Source organism: Labrus bergylta, chromosome 20 (genome assembly GCF_963930695.1).
Source record: "Labrus bergylta chromosome 20, fLabBer1.1, whole genome shotgun sequence".
Classification (NCBI taxonomy): Eukaryota; Metazoa; Chordata; class Actinopteri; order Labriformes; family Labridae; genus Labrus; species Labrus bergylta.
Window position 1 is genome coordinate 9,523,710 of NC_089214.1, and position 21,120 is coordinate 9,544,829.

Here is a 21,120-nt window from a genome sequence, read left to right on the forward strand (position 1 = left end):
CATTCAAAAAGCAAAGTCAACAAGAAAATAAATAAATATTAAGAATAGAGCACACAGATTGTTTTAACAGACTTTCTGAACCAGAAACCTTCAACGACCATTAAAGCTTTAAGCTGTTTTTTTAGATAGGGGACCACAGGGGTCGTTGTAATTAAGAAGGTAACTGGAGTCTGAATGAGCAAACTACGGAAGCCTGAAGCAGATATGCATCCATACAATTATCCTGGTCTGTTTTGAACAACATCACACAGCCACTTTTTAAGCTTGTATATATGCATCTCTGTCGACTTATGTACAGTTAAATTTTGTTGTTTGGTAATTACTTGTTGTTTGTTCATTACTTGTTGTTGTTTTCTTGAGATCTCATTGTTTTTATTTTGTATTCCTGCCCACAGTTATATGTTTGAGAACTGCAATGTGCAAAGTCAGAGTGTTCCTGAACGGGAATAAAAGCTAAAAATTCATCATATAGAGAGCATACTTTAGGTATTTTGGCAGAGAATCTTCCTTTAGATTCAATTTCTCTTTGCAACAAACTTCCAAAGACACCTGTGCAATGCAGAGCTTCATAAAAGCTTCATTTTTACTCTAATGTTGGGATTCATGGCTAAGTACTGCATGTATCAAACATAAATAAAGCTTAAATGAGGTTTAAAACCTGCCGATATTTTCTGTTTGACATGTAAACGAGACAACGTGGGGACATTTTTACACCAAACATCCGTCTCTCCCCCCTGAGACTTCTCATCAGTCTGCACACGACACTACAAAATAAAAAATGTGCTTCATGTTTGTTTTTCTGGGCAGGGAGCCAGTTATCTTCAAACCAGAGTCTTCATGTTTCAGGATGAGTCCCTGTCTGTCACCTCGATCTGGATTTAATCGGTCTGAGTCATCAGGACCGTCGTACGGTTATTACGATCCCTCAGCAGATCTGCCCGCGTCTAACACAACGCAGGACGGGACGGGGAGAATATAGAAACAGCAGGAAAATGCAAATTTTTTATTTTAGAAAGAAGATCCCAAAACACATCCAAAGTTTATTTATAAGAGAGAGAATAAAATGGAAATAAAATCCCAATAAGAGATGAAGAGCATCCACAAACACAATCATACAGAATCAAATGAAATATGAGAGAAGTCAACAAAAGAAAAGATGGAACAGAAAGAGACTCATCTTAAAGAAAAGACTGGAAAGGAAATTATTTCAACATGTAAAAGTTTCAACTTGCTCTGTTCAGGTCAGCGAGTCTTTCAGAGGAGGAAGTGAGAGAGGTCATTTTGCTCCTCACACACAAACACATTGACATGCTGCTGCTTAAAAATGTTACGTCAATCTGTTCATGATCATGGTATATTGCAAAACTCAGATACTTATCTGTGCACCAGTTTGACCCAGACATAAATGTATTTAAAAAACTGTAACATTTTGGAAAAAAACTTTTAGAAATCCATTATTTTTCCATCCAGGATCAGCTTCTAAATTTTACTTTGTGCAGGTTATACAAGGGTGTATTCACACCTGCCTTGTCTAGTTCGCTTGAAACAAACTAAAACCCTGGTGCAGATCTTTTGGGCAGGTGTGAATACAAACCATCAAACCTGGGTGCGCACCAAACAGCCGAACCGAGACCCAGCCGAAGAGGTGGTCTCTCAGTCCTCAGTCCGACCCAGTTCTAAAAATCATATGCCTTTTTGGAAGTAACAGGCTCCCGTTGCTCAACTTTTTTCCTTACAACTTTTATAAAGTCATAAATTAAGCATCAGTAGATTGAGCCTGACTTTTATAATCATTACAAGCAGCAGAGAGATAAAGGTCAAGGGTCAAAGCAACCATATCCCTGTGGTTCTTGTTAGGAGACAAAAGAAAAGACGATCGTAAACAGAACAAAATGTGGTTTCCTCTTTTTGTCTAAAACTCATGAAATATCCACAGAGGTTTGAAGAAACGAGCCGAGCAGACAAAACGACTCATTGCAACCTGAGGGAGAATGAGTCAATACCCAACAGTGCATCACCACTGCCACCGCCACCGCCAGCAGACCGCAAACCAATTAGAGCCCCAACAGGCACTTTATGCCGAGGCAACCTTGTTATTATCCTGCAGGGATTAGAAAACCCTTTTGCACACTCCGCCGCGGCTAATTGATGAATAAGAGACAGAGAAAAAGTGAGAGAGAGGGCGTTTGCATACTAGTGACAACAAATCTCTTTCATCACTCAGAGGTCAATAGGAGACCATACAGAAGATTTTCTCACTTTAATCAGCTGAATCAACACTTTAAAGATTCTGTTTCAGTGTTTTAAAACTGATGTGTTTTTAGGGAAGTATTTGCAGCAAAGGTTACTTGTGATGTGTCTTACGTCCGACATTGACAGAATATTTTTTGTCTTGGTCGGCTCACATTTGGTCGTCTCTTGAACCAGAAGTGATCACTTGTCAATCACAGGTAGCCCTGCCCTGACTCCTCCCCTGTTTTCTGGTCTCTTTGACTGGATGATAATTTACTGTTGAACTTGACGTTGTATTGAAGAAGACGGTAAACTACAGATTGAGACGATAAACTTGTTAGGAAAAAGTTTACTAAGGGAATAAATCAACTGAAAAGTACAAACTTTTTCATCATAGACTATTACACAATAAGGGTGCACTCACACTAGGTCCAGTTGCCTCATACTGTGCCGAAGCCTGGTTGTCCCCCCTCCCCAGTCCCCCACTGGTCTGCACTCACATTGCTCCAGGTCAAACAGGGCCTGAGCACTGTTAACTCTTGTATATGCCTCATCATGTTGTATTATGACACTTTGTTTACAAAGCGTGGTCTCAGAGTCAGCTCAATTGAGAAAAACAAAAAGAACATGTCTGAAACTTTGCTAATTTGTGGTTTATTATGAGTTGTTTTGGTCAGATACGAGACTTGGATTATTCAACCATCTAACCATCCTTCATCTATGCCGCTTTTCCTGTTAGGGGCTGTTTGCCAGTCAATCACAGGGCTAACTCCACACAGAAAGGCTCCTGCTCTTTTACAATCGCCCCCTACTGGTGATTAGAAATAATGCAGTTTCAAAGCACCTCTGTATTGGCTTCAATTTTGAACCAAGAAGCTGCATCACTTCTTATAAACGATCTATGAGAAAAATAAATGTAGAAAGTCGCTAAAAAAAAGAATCAAAGGGATGTAAAAATGTGAGTTTTTAATTGTGTTTTACTTTTTGTAAACTAAACTAAATATTTATGTATAAGAAAACCTTTATAAGAGTAACTGAGACAAACATAGCCAGTAGTTCAGATCAGAGAGTCAGAAAATAAAACTGCTCTTCAAACTTATTACAAAATTAACTGAAGTGGCAAAAAAATTAAAGGGAGTTTTTTTTTAACACTTTTTGAAAAGAACATTTTCAAAGACACCTATGCAAACTTATTTACCAGCAACATGCCAAGAAAGAAAACAGTGACTCAGCTGCAAGTAACTGACATTTCAACTACTCAAGGAGTGCTAAATAAGATAAGATACATTTATTTGGTAATAACAAAAACATAATGAAAAGAAAAGCAAAGCAACAAATTACCTGAGGTCTTCCTTAATCGCGCAGTTACACTTTTCTACCACCAGGTGGAGCCACTGACTGAGAAAACGAACAGATGCAGAAATGATAAATGATGCTGCAGCATGCCCCCCCACACACACACACAGACACACACACACACACACACACACACACACACACACACACACACACACACACACACACACACACACACACACACACACACACACACACACACACACACACACACACACACACACTGAACACAGAGGCCCATTGAAAAATTCTGTTGCTATGACGTCACTCCTCTTTCACTCTTCATTCTGTTCCTCATCAAGCAGAAAACCTCAGTTAGTCGATTCCCCCCCCCCCAGAATAATCCTGTCCTGTGTTGTATTATGTATGTCCTGTCCTTATTCTGCCTTCTGCATGATCAGAGAAACTGATCTCCGTCTATTTCTAAAATTCAAACCTGAGCGCTGGTTGAATGAGGCAAGTTTTTACACCTCACTAAATATTGACACTGAATACAGAAACATCCAGAACTCCTGCAATATCAGAGGAGATTTACTAACCACAAAGGGTTAAAAATATTCCTGGGAGAATACATTTTGCAAAGAGGTCATGGAGGGTGTTTAATCAGGAGGAGATGAGAGGAACTGCAGAAGTGACAGGAAAGTGAATAAGGTTTGGTGACGCAGGTGAATCCATCTCAGGAAGTTGATTTTGATGTATGATGTAAATTGAATGTCTTTGGGGTGACTAAACATGCTTTTTGAATATATGAACCGGGGCTTTTGGTTTAATCTTGTTGTTTAAGTGATCAACCGGGAAAATTATTGATTTGTTCCTCTTAATCATCGAATGATGGGTATGGGTTTGTAATCTCAAAAAGAGACACAAAAATACACTTATATTTCACACTTTCATTTCAGCCTCTGCCTGAAACAATTTGTTTTAGCTGCTGTCTCTTTAAGGGGGGGGCTGCAGGGCTTCCAGTGGAGAAGAAGAAGTGAGCCACTGTAAAAAGTTTCACCAGTTTACATAGAAGCTTGAAGCTGTCTCTGGAAATTTTGGTTTCATATTGGGGAACTTTCGCGTGATTTTCAAAACAAGTCGTATAACATCCTCTGCAGACTTATCCTGGGAGTAGTCCGACATGAATTTACCTTGAAATCTGTAAGTTTGCAAACTGTGACCTGGTCAGCCTCAAGGAGTTGGAAGCAGAAGGAAAGATCATCCAGACACAGACAGAAAGAAAAAGTTCCATCTCTCAGAAAACTCAAATCACTTTTATCAAACAAAGTATGGACTATTTTAAGCGGCGGATGAGTATAAATGTAGTATTCCAGTAAGTTTTGGGAAAAACATTACAGAAGAGAAGAAAAATCCAGTTGTGATATCACTTAACACTTTGAAGACCAGTAAATTAGCAATGCTTGTTTTGACCAGCAGGGGGCACTAATGGCTTCAGCTTTAAAGGATCTTATGTGGCAGAGAGTTGAGTCGACTCTGCATCTGTCTCTGATTGGACAAGAAGAGGACATGGTTGAAGGTCAAACTCAAAGTCACACAAAGAGGTCATAGACACAGACACACACACACACACACACACACACACACACACACACACACACACACACACACACACACACATGCAGAAATGTTTTGTGTGTGTCCAGGATTTAAATGTTTGTCAGATTTGAGACGATTGTAAACTGTCCTGGGAACCAATTACTCTGTGTGTGTGTGCGTGTGTGTGTGTGTGTGTGTGTGTGTGTGTGTGTGTGTGTGTGTGTGTGTGTGTGTGTGTGTGTGTGTGTGTGTGTGTGTGTGTGTTCTGCTGCAGCACTGCATCGCCTCAGGGAAACATCTGTGTTAATATGGAGGCTAGAGAGAGAGAGAGGGTTTGTTTCAGATTCAGCTGACGTCAGCAGAAGGAGACGAGATCCCCCACATATTCGATCACACACACACACACACACACACACACACACACACACACACACACACACACACACACACACACACACACACACACACACACACACACACACACACACACACACACACACACACACACACACACACACACACACCATGTTGCGTTACTGTGCTTATGGTAGTCTGCAGATTTGCTCAGTCTGCACACTGTCATGGCGGAAACATAAAAGTCAAAGTATGTTCACTAAAAGTTGTTGTTTTTGTCCCTGACAGGCTCAGATTGTTATTTTAGGGGTCTGACAACATTACTGAAAGGATCCTTACAGAGGGAGAATGTTTTCTTCGAGAGATATCTGTTTAAAACCAAACAGAAACAGCTGTTTCATCACTCCCTACAACACAAAGAGTCTCCATTGAAAAGAACCTTCCTTATACCTCACAGAACACAGGCGTTGTTGGTCTCCTACTGCCTGGACTTTTTCTCTTATTGTTTGCTTCACAGTCACTTTATAAAATCAGAACCAACTATTTTAACATACTAAGTCACAAATGAGGGAAACAGCCATCAATTCAAGGCTGCAGTAAACTAAAAAAATTCTGTTCTTTGAAGTTAAATATCAGTTTTTTTTATCAGTGGAGTCTGATGGCTTTCAAGAGAGTAATGTAACAGCTGTTTATGGTTTTAAAAAAATCTTACATTAATATAAAACATCTTTGTCTTTACAAACCCCTTTCACTGTGCTATTAAATTGCATGTTGGATAATTAATTATATAATGTTTATCTTAACTAGTTAACCTAAACTGTAAACTAGTCAAACTTTCCTAAAGATATGTTTGATATTTTAGAAGCTGTTTTATTGGCATATTGAGGCTGTCAGATTATCATAGTGCTGTATAAAGAACAGTATCTCCCTCTAGTGGACGTTTGAAACAGCACAAAATGAAAATGTTAATTAAACTATCAGTTCCTGGAAGTTTTACTTGAGTAAATGTATTTAATACTTCTTATACTAAAGTATCAGTTAAAATTCCCAACTTTTACATAAAATGGCACCTTTTTCATCACTGCTTACCTGAATAAAAAAGGTAAAAGGTAAAAACAACAACAACAACAAAAAACTGTCTATCTGTGAATTTAACTTCCTTACAAACATGCTGGCCTGGCTGTGGTTTTCAGACACGTTAAAGCAGCTCAGATTGTTTCTGCTCAGGACTTTTTACACCACATCGTCTGAAACAGTTTATTTACGCATGTTCATGTAAGGTGGCGGCCTCTAGTGGCAGATGTGAGTACTATCACAAAAGGTCAGAAGTCAAGTTACAAGTGTAAAATGTGCTAGGGTCAATTTGGGATGAGTTGATGTTACTTTTATGTAAATTTATGATATGTAGTTATTTTAAACAACAAACATAATCTTTTTTGTAGTTTACTGTTTTTATATTGTTTTTTTTCCACTTCGTATTTCTAAAGATCTAAACTATATTGCGTTTTCTTCTGTGTATTGACATTAATTTGGCGATATATTGTGATAAAGTAGTTGCATTCCAACATGTTATATTGTAAACAAAGGCAATATATATATATATATAGATAGCGTAAATATAAATATATATAGGCTATATATTTAATGTAATTGTAAGAATATTGTCATGGATACAATTATATAAAAAACTTAACGGAAACAATTCAAAATAAAAGTCAAGTTGACTTAAATGTTTAATGTGACTGTAATGTTATTAAAGACAGCTATAGCAGATAAAAGTTAAAAACAATTAAACATCTATATAGTTTCTTCTTTGGGTGTCACAAAACAAAAATTCTAAATAAAAGTAAAGTGATATTTTTTTTTACACATTGTGACGGGTGTGTTTATGTTAAGGCCAGTATGAATTACGTTTAAATTATGTAGGGCCTATCTTACTTTAAAAAAATGGTTAAAGATGAAGTAAAACAAAAAGCTTTAATCTATAAAATATTTTTTTTTACCCTCAGAGAATTTCAGCAGAATTACACGTCATTTTATGAATGAATGAATAACAAGAATAATCGAGTCATGCAGGTCAAAACTCCGGAAATAATGCTTTTGAGTTATTTGAAAATAAGAAAAATTTTTCTGCAATCACGTGTTACGTCTGTCTTTGTTCACAGATTTTTCTTGACAAATATGAAGACAAAAAAGTCCTTAAATGTAAAGAAAGGGATTTTCAAATAAATGATGCGATTTGCGTTTATTCAGGGTCAAATCTTTAAAATAAGGAAAAAAAAGAAAGAAAAGGATGAGATCATAATAATAACAGGTCAAATATTAATGAGGAGAGAGAGAGGGATGGATGGAGGAGGAGGGGCTCTCTCTCTCTCTCTCTCTCTCTCTCTCCTTTTCTCTCCGGACGCGTAAAAACAGGCAGGAAGCGCAGAGCAGCGCGCGAGAGAGCATAGCCCCAGCAGCAGCAGCAGCAGAAGAAGAAGAAGTGCACGTTCACTCAGAAAAGACAAAAAAGAGGAAGAAGAGGTTGAGGAGGAAGAGGAGAAAGCAAGTGTTGGATGTAGCAGCTGTTTGCGGGTGTTTTGCGGGGAATGTGCGGCTCTCTAACTTTGTGACTGAGACTCTCATGGTGAGAGGAGGACGCAGAGGATGGGAGTAACCTGGTCCTCCAGATGTCTCGCTCTCTTTCTAGCTCTACACATCGGTGAGTCTCTAACATTTAACGCTTGATGTAACATATGACACAGCTGCAGAAACAAACGTCTGATATATTTCTCTGTTTTTTTTTTTTTTTGTTGGAAAAAACATTTTTTAAAGCCCAAGAGCGACATTTTCCTGCTTTTTTCCCTCGTGTTTTAAAAAGCAGAAATATCGTTTTTGGACTGCCTTGTAGGTCATCTTGACCCACGAAGGTGCTTTATAATTTTATAAATAATTAGAGATGAAATAAAAACACAGCAGTCGCTTTGAGAAAACGAATTTGTAAATATCTCTCAGGAATAACCGGCAGAAAAAAAAGAGGGACAATTCGTGTCAAAAATAAAATTCAATGTTAATAATTCTAATGTTAAAGTTGAATTCGTTTGAAACAATATTAACAGATTTTTTATTGATACGCAATCCATATTTCTTTGACTGTTTCCGATTGGATTTGAGTGATTTGAATGAAGCAGCGGAGGCTCGTTATAACGGGACTACACATCATCTCTGAGTGTGTGTGTGTGTGTGTGTTTGAAAAAAGCGTGTCAGTGTGTGTGTGCATGCGTGTGTGTGTATGTGTGTGTGTGTGAGTGTGTGCGCTAACAAGGGGAATGCCCCCATCCCTCCCTCCTCCTCCTCGTCCTCCCCTGCTCCTCCCCCCTCTCTGCACCTCGGTCGTCCGAAAGTGGAGACATTTGTTGAATTTTTTTCACGTTGAAGAACATAATATTTTTACAGTTTTAATATCAGAAAATTAAAAGGGTTGTTTCGGTCTCGTTTTCGTCATATTTCTGGTTTATTCTGCAGATTCTAAGATGCTGAATAAAACAACACGATGCACGTCCGAGTTCTCGTTTTACGGGAATTACAGGTAGCCTGTATTAAATATGGCAGAAATGAAGCGTTAAAATGTCGAACAGGAGCTGATCCTCCCGGTTTGTAGCTGGTGCTGGCTCCGTCTTTCCCGCCGCATTGTGCGGGGCTGTAACAGCTCCGGCACACCCGCATCCGCTCACACAGCACTTCCTTATTCATTTCATCTTTATTTTAGTCGCTGCTTTGGTTTTCTTCCATCAACAAAAGAGCAAACGAAATTGTCGCCATTATTTTCGATGCGAATGTGCAAAAACGTCGGCCGCGTGCATGCGCCTCGTGCACGACGGTCAATTTATTTAAAACTGCTCTGTTTTAACAATAAAAATCACGTGTTATTAGGGTGCAGAGAACTACACATGAGCTCCATGCATGGTCAAAAAAAACAAAAAAAACATCTGCAGAGGGACAAAACTGGGATGCGTCTAATATCTGCAAAAATCAAAAGGAAATACATTGAGGAGAAATATGGAGATGGTTAATGTTTTCTGCTGTTGCATTGCATAACGACGCTGTGGAGGAGGGCTGTGTGTGTGTGTGTGTGTGTGTGTGTGTGTGTGTGTGTGTGTGTGTGTTGCTGGTAGCAGAGAGAAATGCTGAATTATTCAAGACAGAATCCTCACCGGTGCTATTGTTAGAGAGAGAGAGAGAGAGAGAGAGAGAGAGAGAGAGAGAGAGAGAGGGGTTTGCGCCTTCACGAGGCAGAAATGATTGAAATGATGTTCAGATTATTGAGATTATGGAGGTTAGAAACAAAAGAAGTGAGATTAGATGATGAATGAATATTAATTTCTGTGTTTTTGGTGTTTTTTTTTTTAATTTGGATCAGACTCGCTCAGAAAGAGACGAGAATGAAACCCAATTCGAATGAGGGCACAGAGCTGCTGAATTATTTCACACACTGATTAATACATGGAGAGAAATCGAATAAAATCGATTAATTAGTCTGCATTACAAATACACCCCCCCCCCCCCCCCCTCACATCATTTCAGTTATTTTTAGGAGCAGCCTGCTGCGGACTGCACGGCTTCATTTGGTCTGAATCTTCCTCTTATCTCTCTGTGGCACTTTGGAAAGATTTGTTTCTTTTATAAAAGCTTTGTTCGGTATTTTATTAATAATCTAGTGTTGGTGAGAGGAGATTTGGCGCGCTGCTGCTTCTGCACATTTCCCTCCAAAACATTAAAACCAAATAAAAAGCATCGACATTTGTAGCAAACCTGCACGAATCAGAAAATATATCACCACAAAAATAGACACCCTCAGACTCATGATATTAATGTTCTTTTAAAGGATATTAGTTGCAACATTTTTTGTGGTGTTGTGAAATGGTTGGTTGTATATTTTGGGCATTTTTACGCGCGAAAATAAACGTCCTTGTGTGCGTGTCGGAGGTGGGTGTGTCTGTGGAAGCTACAACACGCTGCTTTTGGCAGAGATGCATTGCAGGCAACAGCGTGTGTGTGTGTGTGTGTGTGTGTGTGTGTGTGTGTGTGTGTGTGTGTGTGTGTGTGTGGAGGTGGAGGTGGGGTGAATGAGTGCGAGCGTGCTGGATGGTGGGAGGCGTGAACGCAAAAGCTTCGCGCGTCCCCGTTTGTGTGCGCGAGATGGGACTGTATTGTTTTCCTCTCAGATGATCAAAACATTACACTTAAAACAAATCTCAATACACAAAAATATATAATAATGCAGTTAGGGATGGTTGAAAATAAATGTTAGTAATCAAGTCGAACGTGTTTTAGGGATAGAGAATGAAAAGACACAACGAATACAAATCGCAGCTTGCTCTGCAGATGTGAAAAATTATTACAAACAGTTTTTATCTTTGAACATTTCTTCAGAAAGAAACGCCCAAGAAGGTGAGAGGGTTCATTTAAAACACCCAAAACACAGAAATAAGGGGGAACAACTGAGAAATGTTTTGATTCCCTCTCTGATTAATGCCAGTTTCGGAGATTCACATGATAATGAATATTCATTAATATTTTAACTATGTGGAATTAAAAAAATCTGAAAGAAAATTAATAAATCAACAAGAGGAAAATTAATGTGTGATCAAATAAAATGAGTGAAGTAACACAGGCTGCAGTGATTATTTTGTTGTGTGTTGGGGGGGTTCTCTTCATTCATATATTTCATGATTTTGTGACTTTCTCTGCAGCTGATTGGCTCGATAGATTAAAAACTGCAGAGAGACAAAAGAGAAAGTGTGCAGCGTGATTGAGATGATGTAATGCCTCCTCCATAGAGAGAGAGAGAGAGAGAGAGAGAGAGAGAGAGAGAGAGAGAGAGAGAGAGAGAGAGAGAGAGATTGGAAGAAAGAGTTCTTACACATTTTAGATTTAAAGCTGCTATTTGCTCATCAGGTAAAAAAAATATTACATATTACAGTTCAGTTGTATTGCAAATATCACAGAAACATTTAAGCGTAGTGTTAAGTTTCAAGGGGGACACTTAAAACTGTTGCACACACATTATCCAAAAGTCATTCATTTAGTTATGTTAGAAACGAGACAACAGTTTATTTTCACTGAGGTTCAAATTTCAGTTTAAAACACTAGTCACTATACTTCAAACTGCTGTTTCTCTATTTGGATTTTAACCATTGTGGAAGAAGACATTCAGATGCTTTATACTTTATTTACGGAACAAATACGTTTAAAATATTTTTTACTTTCATGCAAAGTCTTCCACAAGTAAAAGTATGTCTTTGTATTTTCAGCAGGTTCAGTTGTCATAGTGCATTAACATTGGTTCCAATTTTGATTATAACTAGTAATTTATGTGTATTTTGGATGTTTCCGCTGCTTAAAGTGCTACTTCAAACTATTTTATGTCACATTGTCTAAGCTTTACATTTCTACAGATTTTTTTTTTTTTTTTTTTTACAGTTTTTAGTATCCCCTACTGCTTTACCTCTTGAAAATGACAAATCTGCTTCTCAAGAGTCTGACCTTTGACTTATTTGATTTTAAATTTGTGTTGTTAAAGTCATGAAGTGGTCTATAGACCCCTCTTGTGGAACCATCTGGGTCACTATGAGGTCAATCAGTCAGTGTTGATAAGAGCTGATAAATACAAGTTTGACAAATGTTTAAAATATTCGGTGTTGAGTCAGAGTATACCAGACTTTTGCAGCTACAAGCATATCACACTTCAATCTCCCACCTGTCTGCGGTACAGGTGGATTGTAGGTTATGTAGGCTTGAAGGTTTGGATTAGACAAAAGACATCTCTCTATAGTTCTGCCTCATGGATATTTTATCTTTTGGGTTTCATAAATGAGTCAGACAAAGTTGTGATATAGCTAAATACTAAATCTGCCGAGATTTCTTTAAATAAACATAATTTTGGAGACATGTTATTGGACATTCTTTTTGGTAATAAAGGAAAGATAATAAAACAGTTATATCATCAGAAGTTTAATGTAACTAAGTGTAGTTTTACAGCAGTTTATGAAGCCTACTTCTAGTTTGGATCGATTAATGAATTGTCATTTTTACAGTGCTTTACATATTCAGTTTAAAAAATAATGTATGTGTAGTTTGTGTAGTAGTTTTTATTTGTATTTTGATAAGTAGTTTATATATCAACTTTCTAAATGTAGTTTCTATTGCGGGTTTAACAGTTTGTTTTGTAATTTTTCTGTAGAGTAAATTGAAGTAAAGTAGATTTCTAAAAACTTTATTTATGTAGTTGGTTCAGTAGTTTTATAGAAGTCCCTTTTTGGTAGTTTGTTAAGTATTTTTTACATGTTATTTTTAGTGGTTTTAGATATAGATTTTTTAGTGGTTTTTAACATGTCGTTTGTTAAGCAGTTTTTATATGCAGTATTTAAGTCATTGTAAATATTTCTCTTAACAGCCGTGTCTCGTCCAACACGTCACGCTGTGTTAGTCCACAGTTTGATTGAGTGGAACCGGACAGCCGGCGTGTTATTATCCAAACCAATCAATCAGCCTGATGTCCTGCTTAATGAACCACACACACACACGCACACATACACGCACACACACACACACACACACACACACTTAACAGAGGTCGTGTCAAGGGGCGTGTGTGTGTTATTGCGTGTGTGTGCTGAGGAGATGGGCGGCGTGTCAGACCTGTGATGTTTTATCATTGAGTTTTACATTTGAGACACTGCTTCAATTACACACACACACACACACACACACACACACACACACACACACACACACACACACACACACACACACACACACACACACACACACACACACACACACACACACACACACACAGAACAGTGATTATATTACCAAAACAGTCTGAAAGTGTTTCTTGTTTCTGTATTATCTGTAAGTTACTTCTTTGGTGTCTCTTCCATCCTTGCTGCTCTATTTGAGTCAGACTGAAGCAAAGGAAATCAATGAACAGAGCCATTAGTGTGAGGAAACAGTGACTCCTTTAACCATCAGTTCGTCTCTGTCACATTAACACACAGAAAGTCCCAAAACCCAAAATTTATTAAGAGAAAAGCTTTGTCTCACATGTGAGCTGAACTGTCCACCAGTTATTATAAAAGCTGCATGACTCCTTGGTTATATGTTTGTATTCTGAGCGAGATGATAACTGAATGTTGTGATTAAATTGGAAGCACAATTACAAATTATGTAGTTAGCATTTAACAACGACTGCCGCATGTTTTTTTTTTAAATAAACTTGCCAAAGGCAACATTTACTGAAGGGGATTCTTGAGAACCTCAGATCAGGTTCAGTTTGATGTTTCTGTATACTTGTTGTTGTTCAGCAGTTTTATAAAAGTTTCATATTTGGTAGTTCTTCGGTAGTTTTTTGTAGTAGTTTGCAGTAGTTTGTAGTATTTTTTACCTGTTCGGTTGTTTTTATCTGTTGTTTGTTTCAAGGATCGTTAAAAGGTAGACTTTGCAAGATATTTCAAGATGACCACTAAGCGACTGTTTCAAGGTACCCATTCGAAGATATTTTGCATGGACCATTTACAAATGGTTAAAGGAACCCTTTTGAGGCTATTTTAAGATGATATCCTGGAGAATCCTTTTGACCCTATTGTATCCTTTTATGACAATTGTATTTTAAGACTATTATAAAGTACCCTTTAGAGTCTATCTTCAGAGCCCCTTGTCAACTACTTTTAGAAAACCATTTAGAGACCACTTTGAAGTACTATTTTAAGATATGCTTTTGCAGCTGTTGAAGTATATTTAGTGTATATTTTAAGGTTTTGCAACTCCTTTTAGACACCATTTTGCTTGTTTTTAAGATATGCTTTTGGTACTGTGTCAAGACTTCCAGAAGCATCCGTTTTGAACAACCATTTGTAGTCTATTTTAATGTACACTTAAGCTTTCCTTTTCTGCATTTTTCTACCAAAACACAAGGTTGAGTAGAAGTTATTGCAGTTTGGTTAGGTTTTAAACAAAAACATTTTGGTTTTGGTTTCACACAAGGCCCGTTGATCTTTAGGGTAAAAGTCCTGCACTGCTAGCACTTAGGTGGACTTAGATGGTAATACTACTTAACTTTCCACCTGCTGGATGTCCATAGCCGTTGTTCTAAGTGTCTAATATTGCAGCTGATGAGTGAAAATGTATGCAAGGTTTAATCTGGTTTCATCGCATACAGACCCTGAAGGTCCCCTTATTCGTCTTTGAAAGAGTTTTGGTATTTACCAATAGGCTTAGACAGATGCATGTAGCGTTCATGCTAAAGGAAAATACATATTTCCTGTTTCAACAATGCAGGACATGAACTGTAGTCATTGTCAAACTTGGATGGACATGAATTACTATTTTTTTCATCTCCTTGATCTAATACATTAAAATATCCTTAACTTGAAATTCTCCTTCCTTTCTCTCTCCCCTCCCTGCCTTTATGTCCTTACCTCCACTCCTTCCTGGTTCCTCCTCCCCCTCTTCTTCGTCTTCATCTTCCTCGATTCACAGTCTCCGTGTTGCAGACGGTGCTGGTCAGTGCTGGTCAATGTGACTCTGTGTTTAAAGGCTTCTCAGACTGTCTGCTGCAGTTGGGGGAGAACATGGCCAGCTATCCCCAGGACCTGGACGACAGGGAGAACCTGCACAAGATTTGCAGGTAAATTCACATCAAATACACTGTTCAGGGGATTTACACGATATTAATGTGAACTAAACATGCAGTACCTGTGCCCTAATGAAAGGATAAGTGCTCAGTGAAGACACCCCTCATCCCAGTCATGCCCCTATTCCCTACTGATGGCCTTGAGTTCCACCCAGCCAAAACAGCATTGCCACCTTTAACAGACCCAGGCTCCATTGAAGTGTGCTCGAGGTAGTGACAACGCTGATACTGCCTTCTGCCCCTTCTGCCTTCTGACCCCTACAACGCAACCGTGCAGACTGATGTGCAGCAACAAGGGAAATAAATAAGCTAGACAAATTCCTTTTTGTATCAGGCTGTAATGTGCTCTAATAACTAGACTATTGACCCTGCACAACTTTAAATGAACCTGTTCAATGACAAAGCAGCCACATTTGAGCTGTGTTGAGAGTGAATATGTGCACGCTCTGAATTTTGATATATGTAACATTTTGGGTTAATTATTAAGATTGATATAAAAAGTGAAATTTGTGCACACATAAACACGTCTTCATATTCAATTGAGTGACTTTATGATGAGCTGAAGTGAGACCCGATTGGAAAATAATATGAGTGATTAAAGTGAAACCCTGAGGGGGACCAGAGGTGTGCATATGTGCAAGCCAGCTGACCCCACCCCCACCCTCATCACCCTCCTCTTTTATCCCCCTTTCATCCCACCCCACCACCAAAGCGGGTGGGCACCAGATGGCAGAGGAAGCCCCACTCTGCTCAAAAACACACACGATTTTTTAATTCAGTGACAGCTCCATCACAGCAGTGTTGAGGCGTGGCAGAAGGGATGTGTTAATACGCCTCCTCTCACACACACACACACACACACACACACGTTAATTGCTGAGAGATGTAGCATCGACACGGCTCGGTTCAGGAGGTCAACATCAATAAGAGCAGATTGGAAGATTGGATTAGATACGCTGTGTGTGTGTGTGTGTGTGTGTGTGTGTGTGTGTGTGTGTGTGTGTGTGTGTGTGTGTGTGTGTGTGTGTGTGTGTCTGGCAGGACACGTCGGTGAGCAGGCTGGTGTCGTCTTTACATCAACTGGGAGGAGGAAGGAGAAAAAAAAGATGAACAGATTGCAATGAGGGACAAAAAGAGAGCAAGCAGGAGCCAAAAAATAAATAATGACAAATAAGACAGAATAAAATGAAACTAAAGGAGAGAACAGAGAGAATGATGCTGCTTCAATTTAAATAAAACATCATGGATGCAAAAAAGTGAGTCAGAAGGGAGGATGGAGGGAAAGTTACATTTAGGAAAAAAAACAAGGAGACAACAGTTAAAAAGAAAGAGGGGAAATAGGGGAAGAGATAAAAGAAACAAGAGAAATGAAAAGGGGAGAGAAAGGAAAAAGCCTGTTGAAAGAACACAAAGACAAATGACGGGAAAGGATGGGGAGCAGGAGATAAGGAAAAGAAAATCGTTAGTCTGGAAGAAGAAGGAAAGAAATTAGATATAGAACAGAAATTAAATGAAATTACAACTCTGGAACCACAAATTAGCCATCCTAATGCATCCAGCCATCCTGGATTTTATCCCAGTTATAATAACAACAATTAACCTTAATAACTGACAGTTTTCTTGAGTCATTCACTCCCCCCCCCCCCCCTCCCCCCACCCCCCCAAATGTTTTTTAACTCCCAACTTGCAACATGCAACAGCTTGGTAAGAAACCATTCGCCTCACAATGTGAAGATGTAGGTTTCCTTTAAGTGTTGGTTTTGCTGCAGCAGGACTCTGAGGTCAAGTTAGCAATAATAAATATGGAGCAAATAAAGTGTTCAAGTTACTGAGAAAAGTCCAATGATGTTTAGGCAACAAAACTCCTGCTATGTTTTTTATTGAACATCCATCAATCGATTCATCCATCCAATCAACCAATCAACCAACCAACCAACAGAATAACCAACCAAGTTATTAACAATCCAACCAATTCAAATGAATTAAAAATGGCAATTTAATTAGTCCTGGTGCAAATGATGTACTTGAAAACTTAAAACTACTGACCTACTGAAAAATAACCTTTCTAAAAGTGTGTTGACCTTTGTCTCTGCCTTAAGTAATAAACTAGAAAATGTAAGTGTTTAATATAGCCTATTATTCTCTAACAGAGAACTTTGCATCGTCTGCAAACTGATGTGTTTTGTTTGTAACAACTTAATTTTATGTAGTGGAGTGGAAATGCTTCAATACATCAACTTTGGTTAATGTGAAAAAAAAAAACACATTGGTTTTGTTCAGGAAAAGGAGGATGTTTGGGTTGAAACAAGTACTTGTTTTACTGGAATATAAACTTGTCCTCATAAGCTTCCTCATCGCTGTGTTTTCTGTGTTGCCACATTCTGGGATGACTTCCACTCTTGGCTCTGCTTCTTGACTGGATGATGCATTCAGTTTCAAACCAGCCTCCCACTGCAGTCACAGGCTTGTGGTGTTAATGCTTGCTGTGTTTTCTCCTGCCAGTTACTGGGATAACTTCCACTCCTGTGCCACGACAGCGCTGGCAGACTGCCAGGAGGGAGCGACGGACCTCTGGGAGAAACTGAAAAAGGAGTCCCGCAACCTGGATTTCCGTGGGAGTTTGTTTGAACTCTGTGGCAGCGGCAACGGGGCCCCTAGATCAGCTGACGCCAAGGGCCTCGCCATGGTCCTAACCACGCTGCCCACCATACTGACTTGGCTGGCGTTTTAACAGAAACAAGGAAAACATCAAATAAAACACAAAGTGAAAAGAAGAAAAAAAGGAAAAACACATGAAAAAAGAAAATAGAAAAAGAATGATAGTTACTCTCCGATGCTGAAAAAATACAACTCCGAGGACTGAGTTTGACTTCATCACCAGAAAAATACTCCCAAACTGGATTTTTTTCTACATCACTGTACGGCGGCCTGGTTTGCCTCCCTGGGACATCAGCAGGCCGTCCTCCTGCAGCGCTCATCCAATCACACGCCGACCCGACCTGGAGGTCGATAACATCAAATATTCACTAGCCGTTGAGCTGAAATGATGACAATGATGAAAATTTGATGGATCCTTGCCCGCTTACAATCGTGGAATTACACAGTATTAAAGTCAACCATGAATTATTGATGTTTAGTAGGCTAGGCCTAGACAGCACTATGTGACTGCAGGGTGCTGACACAGTATCTGGCTATAAATTAGAGTTGCCATATAGCCTGAGGAACATATTCATGTGCAACGCGAGGCCAAGCTTAAAGCCACAAAATCAATAAGACAAGCCGCGGCCTTGAGCGCAAGTCGCCACATTGCCACCACAAATATTTTTCCTTTTTTATCGCGCCAAGTTGACTGTGTTGATCCTGGTAGGTTTGATAGACTGAATGCTTGACGGTGATGTAATATTTGTATACTTATTGGCTGTTTGTTGTGTTCAGGCCACGGTCACACCAGCTTTTAGCACGGCAGCATTTTGCACCAAGTTCATTTAATTTAAACGAAGTCACCACTGCGCAAAATTTCCACTGTACATGTCAGACTTGAAAGGATAATTATTAGCATTGACCGAACGCAAAGCTCCAGTGATGGTGTTGAGGTTTGACCCATGCAGCATGGCTTGCAGTCAATCTTGGAGTTGTGACGCATATTATTAAATTGACATTTTACTTTGGTGGGTATATCTGGCTGGCTTGTTTTCATTTTGAAAATTGACCCTCCATAAAGAAACCTGCTGGTCTCTGGTGTGACCGTAGCCTTTTCCCTCACCAAGCTCTGAGGTGCAGGGATGTAGTTGAGAGTGTAACGCCTGCCTTTCATAAAAGAACAGTTTAAACTGATGTCGAATTGCATGAAGTCGGATCAGGCAGTCTCTAAACATTTCAGGAAATGAGCACAAATTGCTGTAATAGGGGCAATTTTTGGTGCTATTGGTTATTCCTACAAGTCAAAAAGGTAAATGGTTTTAAAGCAACATATTCCAGCCTGTTTTGTAATAGACGCAAAAAAAAACTAGTGTTCATTGCAAAGCTTAAAGAATATTAATCAATTAAACCAGATACAGATAGATAAAATCAGTTCAGAGGATAAAACAGACTATGTTTAAGTTAGCTGCCCAATGTGATTGTTAAATCGATAAACTATACTTGCTAACTTCAGCTAACAGCTCAGTTTAGCATCCACCATAGTGTACAAGGGGAAAGGCTAGCTAACAGTTCAGCTACACCAGATAAATTGAGGCTAGCTAATCAGTTTAGCACCTTAACGGATGATAGCTAACTCAAAGTTCAGTTTAGCAAGTAAACCAGTTATTCTGGCTAGCTAATATCTATGTTAAACAGCTTAACAAGTTCCTTTTTTCTGTGGCTAAGTTAATGCTGTAACCCTCAGACTTAATGTTACTCATTTTCTTTCAAAATAAAAGCAGGTTTGAATCAGAAGCGGAAGTAGAGTAATCTAAGCTTAAGACAGAACAAAAATGCAAAATATTGGAAACATGCGATTAAAATGTGAGTAATCCATAAGTATTGAGTTTCAGCATTTAATTCGATAAAAAAAGGAAAATCGTTTAATATTGGTTATTGTTGTTATTTTCTCTATGATAACTAGTTGATTTCTTGATCTCATGACTCATTTAGCTTGTTTTCTTGGGATAACAATGCTAGTTTTCCCGTGATAATGAGTTAAGCTCTTGACATCTCAAGAAAACGACTGAAATGTACTCGTTCTAAATAGATAACGTAAAATGTGAGAATGCATATCCGCTTAGAGCTCATGTAGTAAAGTCAAAGTAGTTGTAGACATACATTTCTGTTAATTGTTGCCTGAATTTTAGTTTGTCAGCGATTGTGCTCATCTCCTGAGATCCCACGAGAATATGTTGAGAGGTTAAGCTGCTGTAGGACACATCAGCCTGATGGAAACTCTACAAAGAACCTTTTTGGACGTGAATTAGAAACCCAGTATATTAACTTTATTTCATGTTGGTGGTTGATTTCTCAGTGTTCCTCCTGTCCTGTCACATCCCTGCTCAGCAGAACCATGTGCTAGAAATGAATGAATCTGTGAGCAAAACGGTTACTGGATGAAAAAAAAAAAAGAAATACAGTATTTTTCAAAGTCCACAGCAATACGAAGACGTGACTTCATGGCCAGTGTAGCTATAAAAAATCAAACCGTGGCTGAAGAGAGATATGACTGTTGCCATTTAGCACATCCCCCGTTTCATATGTTCATGCTAGAAGATCTTAGAGGTGATATATTTTAGGTCTGTATGTTAGATTTAAAAAGATGAGCCCCACCGGTACAGTAGCATCGTAAACTACATAAATACAGTAAATAAATTCAAGGAGGTTGTTTATTCCTTTGCTGAGGCACAGATGACATTTCCACTGCCTTCTGACGGAAAAGATGTGTACTTTTGTTTGTTTGTTTGTCTCTTTGTTTGTTTATGAGGAAAACTAAGAGTTTAAAAAAAAAAGAATTTATTCCAAAAAATCATCTAACAAGAGAAAATGTATATCAAATGATTTTGAGAATATAAAAAAGCTCTATTATAGATAGTCTATTGCAGACAGTTTTAACACAAGATTGATACTTTACAGATTATAGACCTACTGAGATATAAAAGAATAATAATAATTATAAAAGATGCTAAAATGACAAAGAATAATAAATAAAATGACTAATGTTTGAAAAGAAGTGTGTCCTCTTTGTTTTCAAAATGTGGCTTCAAGAGCTGGGGGCGATTGGGATTAATTCAAGATGATGTACACACACACACACACACAGACACACACAGACGGTGAGGTTTGGAGTGTATTCATTATTAATGAGGGAGAGTCCCTGAGCTGCCACACGTCTCAGTACTCAGTTTATATTGATTGAGAGAAAGAGGAGGAGGAGGAGGTGGTCCTGATGCTGAAGATGTTTGTTCAGTCTAACGTGGATAACCCAAACTGCCACA

General features: G+C 38.6%; 1 protein-coding gene across 1 annotated transcript; it reads left to right on the top strand.

Moving 5' to 3' along the window:
* The first annotated feature begins 7,892 nt into the window (after positions 1-7,892).
* Positions 7,893-20,855, top strand: nrn1a (neuritin 1a). The gene is made up of 3 exons (XM_020656034.2): positions 7,893-8,185; positions 15,007-15,154; positions 17,663-20,855. Exons 1-3 carry the CDS (start codon positions 8,131-8,133, stop codon positions 17,889-17,891), a joined length of 432 nt encoding a protein of 143 aa, XP_020511690.1. The 5' UTR covers positions 7,893-8,130; the 3' UTR covers positions 17,892-20,855.
* Positions 20,856-21,120: the final 265 nt, after the last annotated feature.

Excerpts from the sequence above, each read along its gene's own strand:
- nrn1a (XM_020656034.2), top strand. The coding sequence starts at position 8,131 with ATGGGAGTAACCTGGTCCTCCAGATGTCTCGCTCTCTTTCTAGCTCTA. Across the intron at positions 8,186-15,006 it reads CTTTCTAGCTCTACACATCG|TCTCCGTGTTGCAGACGGTG; the intron begins GTGAGTCTCTAA and ends CTCGATTCACAG. Across the intron at positions 15,155-17,662 it reads AACCTGCACAAGATTTGCAG|TTACTGGGATAACTTCCACT; the intron begins GTAAATTCACAT and ends TTCTCCTGCCAG.